Source organism: Salmo salar, chromosome 20 (genome assembly GCF_965601325.2).
Source record: "Salmo salar chromosome 20, fSalSal1, whole genome shotgun sequence".
NCBI lineage: Eukaryota > Metazoa > Chordata > Actinopteri > Salmoniformes > Salmonidae > Salmo > Salmo salar.
The window spans coordinates 78,312,058-78,330,202 of NC_138310.1; the positions used below are offsets into that span (position 1 = coordinate 78,312,058).

The window sequence follows — 18,145 nt, forward strand, 5'->3', positions numbered from 1 at the left end:
CCCTTGCCTGGCCTGACCTCGAGACTGCCCTTCGTCTGGTACTGTTTTGGACTCTCGCCTGTCCCTGACCTACCTTTTGCCTACCCCTTGGATTAATAAATATCGGAGCTCAACCATCTGCTTACTGTGTCTGCATTTGGGTCTCGCCTTGTGTCCTTATAGCAGGGAGTGTATCACAGAGATGATGTTTTGACTGGAGTGGCAAGACTACAGCCAGGACCCCCAGCCAGCCTCCCTGCATTGGCCTTATCTCAGTCACACTGCTGGTACTGGACCAGAGAGGAACCCCAGTCTGAGGGACTCATTTCATCTGTAATGGACTCTGTTCTCTTCCATTCTCCATCCCATCCCTCTATCTCTCTCCAGGAGAGTACACTGAGCAGACAGAGGCTTTTCTCTCCTGTATTTACAGTTTATTCCATTGAGAGACAGAGGTTGATTGCTTGCTTACTCAACATTGGTGCCAGTCATGTCCACTTTGGCAGTGCATGTACTGTGAATGCTTTACAATATAGGGCTAACATTGTTACAGTTATCAAATGAACTGCAATTAACATATTAGTCCAGGACGTATAGAGTAGAGGAGCAACTTAACACTAGGAAGAGGGATAAAGAAAACGACCTTCAAAAATACAAACAAGTAGCCATTGAGGATATTTCAGAGGGGGAACATAATCACATATAACTACCAATCAACACCAACACCTGTAGAAAGAGAAGGGCCCCTTCAAGCCCAATGCATACATCTCACAGGAACATCAAGAGGGGAGTCAAGTATCTTAAGGAGGAATACCCACTACCATCAAGAGGAGAGTCAAGTATCTTAAGGAGGAATACCCACTACCATCAAGAGGAGAGTCAAGTATCTTAAGGAGGAATACCCACTACCATCAAGAGGAGAGTCAAGTATCTTAAGGAGGAATACCCACTACCATCAAGAGAGTCAAGTATCTTAAGGAGGAATACCCACTACCATCAAGAGGAGAGTCAAGTATCTTAAGGAGGAATACCCACTACCATCAAGAGGAGAGTCAAGTATCTTAAGGAGGAATACCCACTAGCATCAAGAGGAGAGTCAAGTATCTTAAGGAGGAATACCCACTACCATCAAGAGGAGAGTCAAGTATCTTAAGGAGGAATACCCACTACCATCAAGAGGAGAGTCAAGTATCTTAAGGAGGAATACCCACTACCATCAAGAGGAGAGTCAAGTATCTTAAGGAGGAATACTCACTACCATCAAGAGGAGAGTCAAGTATCTTAAGGAGGAATACTCACTACCATCAAGAGGAGAGTCAAGTATCTTAAGGAGGAATACTCACTACCATCAAGAGGAGAGTCAAGTATCTTAAGGAGGAATACTCACTACCATCAAGAGGAGAGTCAAGTATCTTAAGGAGGAATACTCACTACCATCAAGAGGAGAGACGCAACAGAAGTACCAGACAGACGGAGGTTCATTGAAACATTGATGGTCCAAACAACCATACATAAACACACAGCAACACAGTACAGTTTGACAACCAGGCTGATGACTCAGCTGGGATGGGGACAGTTGTTTGCAGTGCTCAGGCCCTGCCCAATTAAAAATCCAGACCATTTTCAAAGTACGAATTTAGGCAGGGGCTATTTCAATCCATCTCTTCCAGCAGGAAAACAGGTGTGAAATATGGGGTTTTGCCATCTCAAGGTAGGGATTTGATTTGTATTGGGCAAGGCCTGGAGTCTGTCAAACATATATAATGTAGGCAGGAGAGGAGAGTTGAGGAGGGACCTGTGGCAGGAGATGGGGAGGGGAGGGGAGGGGGGTGGGGACGGACAAATGAACAGTACCTGCAGGGGTGAAGGTGAAGGACTGAACTGTAAAACAAGAAGACAGAAAAGTTGTGTGTTAAAAGCCTGCAGAGGTGCTATAAGCAGTGCATTGGGGGGGGGGGGGCTCTGCACACTGGGGCTGGGGGACAGGGAGGCCAAAGGGGGCCAGAGGAGAGGGGCCATCAACATGACCCAAAAAGCAGCTCAGAAGCCACAGAGATGTAGAGACAGCACCAAAAAGATAACACAACATACACAAAATGTAACAAACAGAAAGAAAGAACAGGTTACAGCCATTTGACTGACTGTGGCAACATCAAGAACTGTTCAAGTTCTGAAGTCAGACTGCTGTAGGAATTAAAAAAGAGATGTGCAAGAAGAAAAAATACAAACTATTGAGAGATAGAGAGAACAATTTTTGTTGTACTGTTGATTTAAAGTCCTAAAGCCATTGTTGAATAACATTACATGCACTGCTAATGTGCCATCTACTTCCCACTCTCTAATTAAATAGGCTGGCAGAGGAAGGCTGTCCTGACTGGGGTCGAGCACCCACACTCAGTCTGAAATGTCAGGGTCGGTGTGTAGGAGGATGGATGGACTGGCTCCAGCTCCAGCATGGCTCAGTCCTGAGTGACAGGCCAGACCAGCAGAGTCCGTTATACCAGCGACCCCCTCAGGCCATGCCACCCTAGGCTAGTATCAACACCGTGGGAGGATGTGTCAAACATCACAACTTGATTCACGCCAAGACTCTGCTCTGCTTCAAGATATTCCATCTGATCCTCATCATCTCAGACAATAGAAATATCCTCTCACAATAGAGTCAATAAATAAGTATTTTAAACATAGTTTAGGATGCTAATGAGGAAGTTTGTTGAGTACTCTGTATTGCTGGCAAGAAAACAAGCTCCCAGAGGTAGGGTGTGTATTTGCGCATGTACAGTACAGTTTGCATGTTGTGTGCAGAATTGGTGTCTGTGTGCACTCTCCAGTCTGCCTGTCTAACCTGCATAGTTGCTGAGCCCCTTCCTCTTCTTCCTCCTCCAGTATAGCCAGATACTGAAGCCCATGAGGATAACCCAGCAGGCCCCTCCGATCCCCGCTATGAACGCTGGCTGCTTCACCACGTCTGTGATCTGCTCCGTGATGCTGTTGTTCCTGTTCCCACTTATGATCACGTCACGGAAGTCCTTACCTGGGGTGGGAGGGACAGGGGGGACAGGAGGGACAGGAGGGACAGGGGGGATAGGGGGGACAGGAGGGACAGGGGGGACAGGAGGGAGAGGAGGGACAGGAGAAACAGGGGGGGACAGGAGGGACAGGAGGGACAGGGGGGACAGGAGGGACAAGAGGGACAGGGGGGACAGGAGGGAGAGGGGGGACAGGAGGGGACAGGAGGGACAGGGGGGACAGGGGGGACAGGAGGGACAGGGGGGAGAGGAGGGACAGGGGGGAGAGGGGGGACAGGGGGGGACAGGAGGACAGGGGGGACAGGATGGACAGGAGGACAGGGGGGCAAGGATGGACAGGAGGGACAGGGGGGACAGGGGAGAGAGGGGGGACAGGGGGGATAGGATGGACAGGAGGGACAGGGGGGACAGGGGGGACAAGAGGGACAGGGGGACAGGAGGGACAGGAGGGACAGGATGGACAGGGGGGACAGGAGGGACAGGAGGGACAGGGGGACAGGGGGGACAGGAGGGACAGGATGGACAGGGGGGACAGGAGGGACAGGATGGACAGGGGGGACAGGGGGGACAGGAGGGACAGGAGGGACAGGATGGACAGGAGGACAGGGGGGATAGGAGGGACAGGATGGACAGGGGGGACAGGGGGGACAAGCGGGACCAGTATGAGGGTGTGTATGCCAAGTTGTTTGTTTAAGCGGTGAAAAAGGATTCAGCATTGTAATAAACCATTTTGTTGTTACAACTGCCAGCTGGTTGGGGACAACGTCAGCACTGTAATAGTCCCCACATATTCACCAAGAGCTCAATTTTACCTCAAGATATGCCTTCGACGTCAACAGGAAAATGTGAATTCTATGCACAGACTTGTAGTTAGGATTGGGCTCCAGGTATAGAGCAGTAGATACGATAAGATACAGTCTTGTCAATTACAGCTAACATATTGACTGAGAGAGTAGAACATGGCTGTGCTGTGAAACCTTATGTGCAGGCAGAAAGGGGAGGGAGGCTAAATCCTACAAGCTGATGACAACCCCTCAGGTGATCCTGCTGTTTGCTTAGCTCAGACTCTAATTTTCTTCAGTAAAATAGACCATGTGAGATGAGAGGCACACCCTGTTCCGGATCGATCTTCCAATCGAAGCTCACTCTGACTTGTCTGCCTGACACTATTTCATGGAGTGCAATAAGAATTGGTTCTCAGAAGAGCACACATGACAATATATGTGAAATCTTTGGCTTGGACAACTGAGATGGATTATAGGAGTGACATTGGGGAAATAAGAGTATGCTACAGGCCAAGCCATCAGTTATGGGTGAAATCAGACAATCTGCCCCTGGTCCACATAAATCACACAGAACTACACACAGCCAGGCCGCTACATATCATAATAACAGAGGTATGGTTTAAATACAATCAGTCTGACTGATCATTCATGTCACGCACTCTCTAATAGTAAATACTTTTGCCCCAATCAGTGATAATGTTGAGCATTTAAACAAGCATTTTGTGTTCACTGTCTAGAGGCCATGTTAATTGCAGTAATGTTTTATTTTATTTATTTATTTACGATATCCGTCAAAAGTGAAATGGGCTTTTCTGTAATTATGGATGAGTAATCAATAGACCACTTTTACATTCCTACATCATTCTACCATAAATCTCCCTTTAGCTAACCCCCCCTCCCCCACCCTTCCCCGTCTCTTACCGATGACGATGGGCTGAGGTTCACTCTTGACCCCCACCCCTGCGCTGGTGCTGGCAGCAACCTCCACCCGATACAACACCCCCACCTGAAGCCCCCCCACAACCACCGACCGGATGGCTGCATCCACCGTCTTATTCACGTGGAAGCGTGTTTCATTCCCTAGGCACCAGATCTGAAGAGAGGGAGAGAGACAGAGGAATAGAGCGTTCTGTCACTGTGGGGTCAGGTAGAGTATTATATTGATTCTGATGGCATCTCAGTAAGCCAGAGTCATCAGGTTACATTCAGTCTATCTTCTCTCAGTAACCTGCCTTGTACTCCTGGATGATGCCGTTCTGGTGGTCTGGAGGAGGGGGGTCCCAGGAGATGCTGATGGAGGTGCTGTTCTGGTTGCCCACCATCAAGACTGTAACCTGCAGGGGAGGGGCACTGGGAGCTGGGGTTGAGGGGAGACAGATGGGGGGGGGGCAGTAGACTGGTCAGGGAAGAGGGATAGCATTCCATTCTCTGATACACACACAACCTCACTCACTCACTCACTCACTCACTCACTCACTCACACACTCACACACACACACACACCACACACTCACTCACTCACTCACTCACACACACACACACTCACTCACTCACTCACTCACTCACTCACTCACACACACACACACACACACACACACACACACACACACACACACACACACACACATCACTCACTCACTCACTCACTCACTCACTCACTCACTCACTCACTCACACACACACACACACACACACACACACACATCACTCACTCACTCACTCACTCACTCACTCACTCACTCACTCACTCACTCACTCACTCACTCACTCACTCACTCACTCACTCACTCACTCACTCACTCACTCACTCACTCACTCACTCACACACACACACACACACACACACACACATCACTCACTCACTCACTCACTCACTCACTCACTCACACACACACACACACACACATCACTCACTCACTCACTCACTCACTCACTCACTCACTCACTCACTCACTCACTCACTCACTCACTCACTCACTCACTCACTCACTCCCACACCCACACACACACATGCAAGACACTCATGCTCTCTCTCACATCATCTTTATTGTGAGGGGTGTGTGTAGTTGTTAGCAGGTGGAAGACCCAGGTGGCTGTGGGGAGAGCAGCAGCTCATTAGAAGGGGATTTACATGGAGAACAGTCAGGTCTGACATGTCCATCTTTAACATTTCACGATGATTTAATATCCCAGCCCTGCTCCTGCTCCAACACAGAGGCATTCACACACAGAATAGTGCTATTGATTTTCAGAGTAACAGCCAGGCAGAGTCAGACAAGTCTCCTCAGTCAAGCTATGACTCCTCCATTGACTCAGCCAGGGTGGCATGTGGGTCAACAGGCTTATAGGATGAGCCGTACAGCAGTGCAGTCATTCGTGAGGAAAATATGAAGACATTTATTTTGGGGACAATTGAAACACAGGGCTAGGTAAACATATTGACTGGTTTCATCGATCAGGCAGGTGGAAGTAAAGCCAGTAGGATAGAGAGCGGGGGGGGGGGGGGGGGGGGGGGGTCTAAACCGAGAAACAGCTCTATAGATGGGGTTTGTACATGGCCTGAGAGATAGAGCCCAGAGCCCACAGCAGACACAAGCCCCTGAGAGACAGGGCCCAGAGCCCACAGCAGACACCAGCCCCTGAGAGACAGGGCCCAGAGCCCACAGCAGACACCAGCCCCTGAGAGACAGGGCCCAGAGCCCACAGCAGACATCAGCCCCTGAGAGATAGAGCCCAGAGCCCACAGCAGACACCAGCCCCTGAGAGACAGGGCCCAGAGCCCACAGCAGACATCAGCCCCTGAGAGACAGGGCCCAGAGCCCACAGCAGACACCAGCCCCTGAGAGATAGAGCCCAGAGCCCACAGCAGACACCAGCCCCTGAGAGACAGGGCCCAGAGCCCACAGCAGACACCAGCCCCTGAGAGACAGGGCCCAGAGCCCACAGCAGACATCGGCCCCTGAGAGACAGGGCCCAGAGCCCACAGCAGACACCAGCCCCTGAGAGATAGAGCCCAGAGCCCACAGCAGACACCAGCCCCTGAGAGACAGGGCCCAGAGCCCACAGCAGACACCAGCCCCTGAGAGACAGGGCCCAGAGCCCACAGCAGACATCAGCCCCTGAGAGACAGGGCCCAGAGCCCACAGCAGACACCAGCCCCTGAGAGATAGAGCCCAGAGCCCACAGCAGACACCAGCCCCTGAGAGACAGGGCCCAGAGCCCATAGCAGACATCAGCCCCTGAGAGATAGAGCCCAGAGCCCACAGCAGACACCAGCCCCTGAGAGACAGGGCCCAGAGCCCACAGCAGACATCAGCCCCTGAGAGACAGGGCCCAGAGCCCACAGCAGACACCAGCCCCTGAGAGATAGAGCCCAGAGCCCACAGCAGACACCAGCCCCTGAGAGACAGGGCCCAGAGCCCACAGCAGACACCAGCCCCTGAGAGATAGGGCCCAGAGCCCACAGCAGACATCAGCCCCTGAGAGACAGGGCCCAGAGCCCACAGCAGACAACAGCCCCTGAGAGACAGGGCCTAGAGCCCACAGCAGACACCAGCCACTGAGAAACAGAGCCCACAGCAGACATCAGCCCCTGAGAGACAGGGCCCAGAGCCCACAGCAGACAACAGCCCCTGAGAGACAGGGCCTAGAGCCGACAGCAGACACCAGCCCCTGAGAAACAGAGCCCACAGCAGACACCAGCCCCTGAGAGACAGGGCCCAGAGCCCACAGCAGACACCAGCCCCTGAGAGACAGGGCCCAGAGCCCACAGCAGACACCAGCCCCTGAGAGACAGGGCCCAGAGCCCACAGCAGACACCAGCCCCTGAGAGACAGGGCCCAGAGCCCACAGCAGACACCAGCCCCTGAGAGACAGGGCCCAGAGCCCACAGCAGACACCAGCCCCTGAGAGACAGGGCCCAGAGCCCACAGCAGACAACAGCCCCTGAGAGACAGGGCCCAGAGCCCACAGCAGACATCAGCCCCTGAGAGACAGGGCCCAGAGCCCACAGCAGACAACAGCCCCTGAGAGACAGGGCCTAGAGCCCACAGCAGACACCAGCCCCTGAGAAACAGAGCCCACAGCAGACACCAGCCCCTGAGAGACAGGGCCCAGAGCCCACAGCAGACACCAGCCCCTGAGAGACAGGGCCCAGAGCCCACAGCAGACACCAGCCCCTGAGAGACAGGGCCCAGAGCCCACAGCAGACATCAGCCCCTGAGAGACAGGGCCCAGAGCCCACAGCAGACACCAGCCCCTGAGAGACAGGGCCCAGAGCCCACAGCAGACACCAGCCCCTGAGAGACAGGGCCCAGAGCCCACAGCAGACATCAGCCCCTGAGAGACAGGGCCCAGAGCCCACAGCAGACAACAGCCCCTGAGAGACAGGGCCTAGAGCCCACAGCAGACACCAGCCCCTGAGAAACAGAGCCCACAGCAGACACCAGCCCCTGAGAGACAGGGCCCAGAGCCCACAGCAGACACCAGCCCCTGAGAGACAGGGCCCAGAGCCCACAGCAGACACCAGCCCCTGAGAGACAGGGCCCAGAGCCCACAGCAGACATCAGCCCCTGAGAGACAGGGCCCAGAGCCCACAGCAGACACCAGCCCCTGAGAGATAGAGCCCAGAGCCCACAGCAGACACCAGCCCCTGAGAGACAGGGCCCAGAGCCCACAGCAGACACCAGCCCCTGAGAGACAGGGCCCAGAGCCCACAGCAGACATCAGCCCCTGAGAGACAGGGCCCAGAGCCCACAGCAGACAACAGCCCCTGAGAGACAGGGCCTAGAGCCCACAGCAGACACCAGCCCCTGAGAAACAGAGCCCACAGCAGACACCAGCCCCTGAGAGACAGGGCCCAGAGCCCACAGCAGACACCAGCCCCTGAGAGACAGGGCCCAGAGCCCACAGCAGACACCAGCCCCTGAGAGACAGGGCCCAGAGCCCACAGCAGACATCAGCCCCTGAGAGACAGGGCCCAGAGCCCACAGCAGACACCAGCCCCTGAGAGATAGAGCCCAGAGCCCACAGCAGACACCAGCCCCTGAGAGACAGCGCCCAGAGCCCACAGCAGACACCAGCCCCTGAGAGACAGGGCCCAGAGCCCACAGCAGACATCAGCCCCTGAGAGACAGGGCCCAGAGCCCACAGCAGACAACAGCCCCTGAGAGACAGGGCCTAGAGCCCACAGCAGACACCAGCCCCTGAGAAACAGAGCCCACAGCAGACACCAGCCCCTGAGAGACAGGGCCCAGAGCCCACAGCAGACACCAGCCCCTGAGAGACAGGGCCCAGAGCCCACAGCAAACACCAGCCCCTGAGAGACAGGGCCCAGAGCCCACAGCAGACACCAGCCCCTGAGAGACAGGGCCCAGAGCCCACAGCAGACACCAGCCCCTGAGAGACAGGGCCCAGAGCCCACAGCAGACACCAGCCCCTGAGAGACAGGGCCCAGAGCCCACAGCAGACATCAGCGCCTGAGAGAGAGGGCCCAGAGCCCACAGCAGACACCAGCCCCTGAGAGACAGGGCCCAGAGCCCACAGCAGACACCAGCCCCTGAGAGACAGGGCCCAGAGCCCACAGCAGACAACAGCCCCTGAGAGACAGGGCCTAGAGCCCACAGCAGACACCAGCCCCTGAGAGACAGGGCCTAGAGCCCACAGCAGACACCAGCCCCTGAGAAACAGAGCCCACAGCAGACACCAGCCCCTGAGAGACAGGGCCCAGAGCCCACAGCAGACACCAGCCCCTGAGAAACAGAGCCCACAGCAGACACCAGCCCCTGAGAGACAGGGCCCAGAGCCCACAGCAGACACCAGCCCCTGAGAGACAGGGCCCAGAGCCCACAGCAGACATCAGCCCCTGAGAGACAGGGCCTAGAGCCCACAGCAGACACCAGCCCCTGAGAAACAGAGCCCACAGCAGACACCAGCCCCTGAGAGACAGGGCCCAGAGCCCACAGCAGACACCAGCCCCTAAGAGACAGGGCCCAGAGCCCACAGCAGACACCAGCCCCTGAGAGACAGGGCCCAGAGCCCACAGCAGACAACAGCCCCTGAGAGACAGGGCCCAGAGCCCACAGCAGACACCAGCACCTGAGAGACAGGGCCCAGAGCCCACAGCAGACACCAGCCCCTGAGAGACAGGGCCCAGAGCCCACAGCAGACACCAGCCCCTGAGAGACAGGGCCTAGAGCCCACAGCAGACACCAGCCCCTGAGAGATAGAGCCCAGAGCCCACAGCAGACACCAGCACCTGAGAGACAGGGCCCAGAGCCCACAGCAGACACCAGCCCCTGAGAGACAGGGCCCAGAGCCCACAGCAGACACCAGCACCTGAGAGACAGGGCCCAGAGCCCAGAGCAGACACCATCTCCGGGTTTCATTATTAACCTCACATCGTTGTCATCTCATAGAAACTCACTGACCGACCTACCAAGCGTGCGTGCGGGTAAACGAATAACAACGAAGCAAACTGAAAATAAAGTTTTAAAAAATTATGTATTTCTCATTTCCGCTGCGACTGGCAAGAGAGTCACACCACAGCAGAATGCTGACAGGTCAATTACTCTGAGGCTGCCTCTCTCTCACCTCCCCCAGCTAGCCCCCACCCCCCTCCAAAATGGCACGTGTCATGCTGCAGATCAACGCTCATCCCTCACTGGAGTCATACTGGTACACTGACCCCCAAAAGGCCAAGAGAGGACCAGGCATGGAGGAAGAAGACAAACGGCTCCGATGATGGACGCCATATTAGAAACCCCCACCAACGGAGCAGCCCATCTCCCATCATGCTTAGAGGCCTCTGCCGCCCTCCGCAGCTGTGTTAGATTACACAAAGGTGACAAAACGCTAAGTAGCAGCAGCCATCAGTGACAATGTCGTTCAAAGTTAACGTTATGAATGATTTAACAGCTTATGAATATGCATATTTGCACTAAACAATACACAGTTCTCATTAGGAACAGTGGCGGCTGCTGTAATATAGCCATTAACCTAGTGATGTATGGCTGGCAGGAATGTGACCCCCTGTCTCCACATGTACACACACACGTACACACACACACACACACACACACACACACACACACACACACACACACACACACACACACACACACACACACACACACACACACACACACACACACACACACACACACACATACACACACACACTACCGTGCTATTGAGGGGATGGAGACTCACATCACAGCACACACTGCCATCACTCCCATACTAAACAGTGGAGTGCTAATCTGGGCCTCAGAGCTATTGAGATATACAGTAACTCATTTTCTATGCTGGGAAAAGACAGACAGCAGGAGTAGATACTGTACTGTTGGCCTCCTACCCCCACTGACTACTGATTCTAACTCTCCCCAAGAACCAGGCAGGCTGGCTGGGTGTTTATCATACTAGATGGGCCTCTGGTCCCTTCTGAGTCCCTGTCAGTGGACTTCATATCACTGGAATGTGTTCAAGAGTGTGTTCTATAAATAGGATGTGTTCTATTTATCATCCCCTTGGCTTGACTGTCTGCCTCCACTCTCCCCTCTCCAGATGGACCAGAGAGAAGAAGAGAGAAACAAAGTGAATGACAGAGGGTAGAGTAATGGTGAGTATTATCCCATCATCCTCCTGGTGGAGATGCTCTGGGGATGTGGATGCTATAATAATGTTAGCTGATGGATACACTGAGTTTTAAATCACTCTCCATACCCCTATTACCTATAAAACGAACTAACTCCACCGGTCTCACAGTGTCTGTCTCGTGGTCTCACAGTGTCTGTCTCGTGGTCTCACAGTGTCTGTCTCGTGGTCTCACAGCGTCTGTCTCATGGTCTCACAGGAACCTCCAGCACAGTCTCTGCCTCTCTCTGTCTCGGACTCCTGCCTCTCTCTGTCTGCCTCTGCCTCTCTCTGTCTGCCTCTGCCTCTCTCTGTCTGCCTCTGCCTCTCTCTGTCTGCATGTGACTGGGACGGGTCGACACCCACAGAGGTTCTGCTCTGACAGAAATAGAAAGAGCTAAATCTCTCAGAGGGCCCAGGCTGCAGACAGAGAAGAGGCAGGGAGTTTTATCATTGCTGGTAATAGCTGGGATAGGCAGGTGCTGTGGGGCGGTGTGTGTGTGTGTGTGTGTGTGTGTGTGTGTGTGTGTGTGTGTGTGTGTGTGTGTGTGTGTGTGTGTGTGTGTGTGTGTGAATGTGTGAGATGAAGCAGTCACAGGGCATACATAGCATACATACAACATACATAGTGCTGCAGCATACAGGGGCTGGTCACAGGAGACAGGACCCCTCCACTAAGACTGGGGAAAATAAATGGGCCTATCACAGCAGCCGGATCTGAACTGTCTCCTCTCTTCCCAGGGCTGGATGTGGTTGTTTAGGGAAAGGAAGGGAGGGAGGACATAGCCTTGGGCTATCTGTGTGTTTATGTTGATCATGTTCACCTGCATGGACTGTAAATGTTTGTCTAACCTACTATTCACCTTCATCACATGAATAGGTACAGCATGTACAGCTATAGCACTGTCCACTTCATCTGCCTATTCTTAGTGTAACAGGTAATGATGTGAATCCCAGTTCTACTCCATTAGAAGTGGGAAAGTATGGAGGATCCAACAGGCTGGCCCGAGGCCTGGAGGTATGGATTGTGTGTGTGTGTGTGTGTGTGTGTGTGTGTGTGTGTGTGTGTGTGTGTGTGTGTGTGTGTGTGTGTGTGTGTGTGTGTGTGTGTGGTGTGTGTATCAGTGTGCAGCATGTCTCTCTCTGGCCCTGTCATGTCCTGTCAGAGTCAGGCTGAGGGTGACAGCTCCACTTCCCAGCAGGAAGTGAGCGAGCACTGTGTCCAATCACAGCTCAGCTCATGGCTGCAGGGTGATGGATGAGAAGCGGACCAACAGAAACAATCATAAACAATCAAGCACTGCAGAAAGGTCAGCATGCTACACAGTGGCAGGACACACACACACACACACACACACACACACACACACACACACACACACACACACACACACACACACACACACACACACACACACACACACACACACACACACACACACACACACACACACACACACACATCACACACACACACACACACACACACACACACACACACACACACACACACACACACACACACACACACACACACACACACACACACACACACAATACCCCTAAAATGTCACAGCAGGACACAGAGTATTGTGAGCGACATGTATGATATCATGACAATTGGACGCCCTACAGGGAAACATGTCAAACAGTTATTCTAAATCTGGACGGAGGAAAATGTCCATGAAATAACATGGTGATTTCTTTACCTTCCTCTGTGGTGCGAGCCGACCTGGACTCACTGTCCATGCCCTGGAACTCATTGAAGTAGGGCCGGACCTTGATCTCATAGATGATGCCTTTCTTGAGGTTGGAGAAGACCACACTGCGCTCTGAGGGGATCTTCACATCCTGGGTCTGCCAGGGTCCTGGGGAAAACAGGCCAGACGTCTGCCTGTACAGAACTCTGTAGCCCTGGATGAACTGGGACTGACGGTCCACCTTGGAAAGAGACATGGGGAGAAGAGAAGAGAGGGGTTAGCTTCAATCACCTGTTCAAGGTTCCTAGGAAATACAACATTGATTTTCTCAGTTGGGACAAAGTTAAGAGGATATACAACGTGTCTTCTCGTCAGTTAGGACAGTTAAGAGAAAATACAACATGTCTTCTCTTCAGTTAGGACAGAGTTATGAGGAAATACAACATGTCTTCTCTTCAGTTAGGACAGAGTTAAGAGAAAATACAACATGTCTTCTCGTCAGTTAGGACAGAGTTAAGAGGAAATACAACATGTCTTCTCTTCAGTTAGGACAGAGTTATGAGGAAATACAACATGTCTTCTCTTCAGTTAGGACAGAGTTAAGAGGATATACAACATGTCTTCTCATCAGTTAGGACAGAGTTAAGAGGATATACAACATGTCTTCTCTTCAGTTAGGACAGAGTTAAGAGGAAATACAACATGTCTTCTCATCAGTTAGGACAGAGTTATGAGGAAATAGCTAAAGATCATGACCATAGGTGTGCAGCACGGTAGTCAGACACCAGAGTACATTAAAGAATGTTGTTCAACAGATGTACTTGTTTCTCCCCAAGATCACATCGTGCCACTTTAGAGGCTGTTCCAGTTTTAATGGGTCTTTTATCATCAGAGCTGACACAATTAGCTCAATTAGCATCTTTCCTCCAAGAGAGAGAGCAAGAGCAGAGAGAGAGAGAGAGAGAGAGAGAGAGAGAGAGAGAGAGAGAGAGAGAGAGAAAGAGAGCAGAGGAGGAGAGCAGAGAGAACAGAAGAGAGAGAGAGCAGAGGAGAGGAGAGGAGAGAGCACAGAGAGAGCAGAGAGAGAGAGAGAGAGAGAGAGAGAGAGAGAGAGCAGAGGAGAGCGAGGAGAGGAGAGGAGGAGAGGAGAGGAGAGGAGAGGAGAGGAGAGGAGAGGAGAGGAGAGGAGAGGAGAGGAGAGGAGAGGAGAGGAGAGGAGAGGCGAGGCGAGGCGAGGCGAGGCGAGGAGAGGAGAGAGAGGAGAGGAGAGGAGAGGAGAGGAGAGGAGAGGAGAGGAGAGGAGAGGAGAGGAGAGGAGAGGAGAGGAGAGGAGAGGAGAGGAGAGGAGAGGAGAGGAGAGACAGAAAGAGAGAGCGAGAGAGAGAGAGCAGAGGATAGAGAGCAGAGAAGAGAGAGATAGCAGAGGAGAGTAGAGGAGAGGAGAGGAGAGAGCGCAGAGAGAGGAGAGGAGAGAGCGCAGAGAGAGCAGAGGAGAGAGAGAGAGAGAGAGCAGAGGAGAGCGAGGAGAGGAGAGGAGAGACAGAAAGAGAGAGCGAGCGAGAGAGAGAGAGCAGAGGATAGAGAGCAGAGAAGAGAGAGAGAAATAGCAGAGGAGAGTAGAGGAGAGGAGAGGAGAGAGCGCAGAGAGAGGAGAGGAGAGAGCACAGAGGGAGAGAGAGAGAGAGAGAGCAGAGGAGAGCGAGGAGAGGAGAGGAGAGACAGAAAGAGAGAGCGAGCGAGAGAGCGAGAGAGCAGAGAATAGAGAGCAGAGAAGAGAGAGAAATAGCAGAGGTGAGTAGAGGAGAGGAGAGAGCGCAGAGAGAGGAGAGGAGAGAGCGCAGCGAGAGCAGAGGAGAGTAGAGGAGAGGAGCGAGATAGAGCAGCATGGCATTATCTCTCTCTCAGCACACTGAGCACACAGCACCCAGGACCTGCATAAAAAGGCTTTCAGGAGCAAGGCTATTGAAGCCATACATATGCATGTCTCGCTTGTATTGTAAATACCAACTAGTGAAACCTAAGGCAGGGTCCCACAAGGCCTAGAACAAACGTGTGAGTGTGAAACGATTGGTCGGTGATTGTCGTCCAACCCAGAGGAACTCTGGGAGAATATGGAATACAAACCAGGGACAATAAAGACAATTCTGCCCAATTGAGGAGACAGGGAGCCCAGAGGTGCGATGGTGATGCAATAGAGGTGCGCTGGTGCTCTCCCAGTCGATAAGGGGCCTTGGTTCTAAACTTGGGCCCATTTAGCGAGAGAGAGAAAAGTTGAATTTATAATGATGAGGAGGAGAGGGCATAACTCCCAGTAATGGCTGGTTAACAGTGGGAGAAGTGAGCGGGCCTTTCAACTGGGATATTAAGCAGCTGTTTCAGCCTGTGTAGCCGGAGTAAATAAGCAGAATGGATTCTGGGCTAGCGTGGTGTGTAACTTTCAATAATGGAATGATTTGGGACTATAAAAGCCTTTCCGAGGCCGCACTATGATTACTGAATGGGCCCTGATTGATTAGGTGGCGGTGTTCTGTGTTGATTGTACACACACTCATAAAGCAATGTTTAAGTATTGAATTAGCCTTTTAGTCTGGGGGGTGAGAGCTTATTATGGGGTGTTAATAAACATGTCACAGGGAAAACTGGTAAAGTGGTTCATTTAGAAATGAAAGCAGCCACCCCAATGACATCATAAATACCAGCTACTGACTGATTTACTGTGGAACGGAACAACCCGGGCTGGTTAACACAGGACGGGAGAACAATGAGGAAATAAAGTCACCCTTCAGTAAGAAGAAGAGAGTGCATGTTTAAATGCCATGGTCTAATGTAGAAATAGACTGGAAGTTACTACTGCTGCATACCCTCGTACTGGAAGTTACTACTGCTGCATACCCTCGTACTGTAAGTTACTACTGCTGCATACCCTCGTACTGTAAGTTACTACTGCTGCATACCCTCGTACTGTAAGTTACTACTGCAGCATACCCTCGTACTGTAAGTTACTACTGCTGCATACCCTCGTACTGTAAGTTACTACTGCTGCATACCCTCGTACTGTAAGTTACTACTGCTGCATACCCTTGTACTGTAAGTTACTACTGCAGCATACCCTCGTACTGTAAGTTACTACTGCTGCATACCCTCGTACTGTAAGTTACTACTGCAGCATACCCTCGTACTGTAAGTTACTACTGCTGCATACCCTCGTACTGTAAGTTACTACTTCTGCATACCCTTGTACTGTAAGTTACTACTGCTGCATACCCTCGTACTGTAAGTTACTACTGCAGCATACCCTCGTACTGTAAGTTACTACTGCTGCATACCCTCGTACTGTAAGTTACTACTGCAGCATACCCTCGTACTGTGAGTTACTACTGCTGCATACCCTCGTACTGTAAGTTACTACTTCTGCATACCCTTGTACTGTAAGTTACTACTGCTGCATACCCTCGTACTGTAAGTTACTACTGCAGCATACCCTCGTACTGTAAGTTACTACTGCTGCATACCCTCGTACTGTAAGTGGCATGATTTCTCGCAATGATTCAGCCTCAGTCCAAGTCGTGTTTCTAAATTGATTAAACAGTGTCTCTCTGGCACATGTCCGTCCTTATGGTGGGGTAGACACAGACAGACTGTGCAATGGGTGTGTGTAGGGGGGGGGGGTGTGTGTGTGTGTGTGTGTGTGTGTGTGTGTGTGTGTGTGTGTGTGTGTGTGTGTGTGTGTGTGTGTGTGTGTGTGTTGGGGAGCAGGTGTGTGTCAGGGAGAGGTTGGTAGGTAAGCTGGTTTGAGCTACACTCCAGAGAGGGAAGACCACAAACATGCCAAATATACACAATTAATGTCAATGTACTTGTTTCTATGCAAAGCCTTAGTCTTAATTCAAAATTAACCAAAGATAGATGCAAGATTGATGAGACCAGATGTCCCTGACACCTCTTTTGATGTTCGCTACAGCTGAAAGAAACCATTTATCAACTGTTTGATGTTCACTTACTTAAGAGTCAGTTATTATAATATTTCAAAGCTGTAGAGTCTTAGGATTTACATGAAAACACCAATAGGAGCCCTGAGGAACACATTGCCAGCTTCAAAGAATCATCATCCCCTTTATATCAACTCTTTAGGACTCAAGGTTGTAAAATCAAAGACATAAAACAGCCCAGAGCAGGACAGCTTCAGACACTGTTTGAGAATGAAGTTGGTGTAAATTGAAATTGATTTCCTATATTTAATCTTGTATGACAAAATAAAGAAACACACAGACACCTGGCAGAGCTGAATAGCACTAACTAAGTGCAAAGTGTGCTGAATGGTTATGTCTGTGACAGACAGGTGGATTGTCACATGCACCAAATACAAAAGGTGTAGACCTTACCATGAAATGCTTACTTACTATTTTCTGTCTTAAGGGATTGTATGTTCATTACCGGAGATAAATAACGAAGTGCGCCCCCTCTCTGACGAGCGCCACAATACTACAGCCAAAATGGGAGCCACGTAGAAAAACTACAAGTTATAGCTAATTTAAAAGAAAAACAAGCCTGAAACTCTTTCTAAAGACTGTTGACATCTACTGGAAGCCCTAGGAACTGCAATCTGGGAGGTATTCCTTTGATATTCCCATAGACAGCCATTATAATGAGTGATGAGCTCAACAACAAAAAATTCCTGAATGGATTCTCCTCTGGGTTTCGCCTGCTATATCAGTTCTGTTATACTCACAGACATTATTTTAACAGTTTTGGAAACTTTAGTGTGTTTTCTATCCAATACTACCAGTTGCATATCCTAGCTTCTGGGCCTGAGTAACAGACAGTTTACTTTGGGCACCTCAGTCATCCAAACTTCCAAATATTGCCCTCTACCCCGAAGTTAACCAACAATGCAGTTTTAAGAAAATAGAGTTAAGAAAATATTTACTAAATAAACAATAATGAGGCCATATACAACGGGTACCGGTACCAAGTCAACGTGTGGGGGTACAGGTTAGTCGAGGTAATTTGTACATGTACT

At 51.5% G+C, this 18,145-nt stretch overlaps 1 protein-coding gene across 11 annotated transcripts in view; it reads right to left on the reverse strand.

Annotated features, from left to right (window-relative positions):
* robo2 (roundabout, axon guidance receptor, homolog 2 (Drosophila)) overlaps positions 1-18,145 on the reverse strand; it is a 596,024-nt gene that overhangs the window by 58,023 nt on the left and 519,856 nt on the right. For 7 of the 11 annotated variants that reach the window (XM_082966746.1, XM_082966741.1, XM_082966744.1 and 4 more), the window contains exons 14-18: positions 13,135-13,366; positions 5,026-5,150; positions 4,715-4,886; positions 2,825-3,013; positions 1,834-1,860 (exon numbers count right to left, since the gene is read on the reverse strand). In XM_082966746.1, the coding sequence (XP_082822872.1) occupies positions 1,834-1,860; positions 2,825-3,013; positions 4,715-4,886; positions 5,026-5,150; positions 13,135-13,366 (745 nt within the window). The remainder of the gene's footprint in view (positions 1-1,833; positions 1,861-2,824; positions 3,014-4,714; positions 4,887-5,025; positions 5,151-13,134; positions 13,367-18,145) is intronic. The other 4 variants (XM_082966750.1, XM_082966742.1, XM_082966749.1 and 1 more) reach the window with 1 other exon arrangement.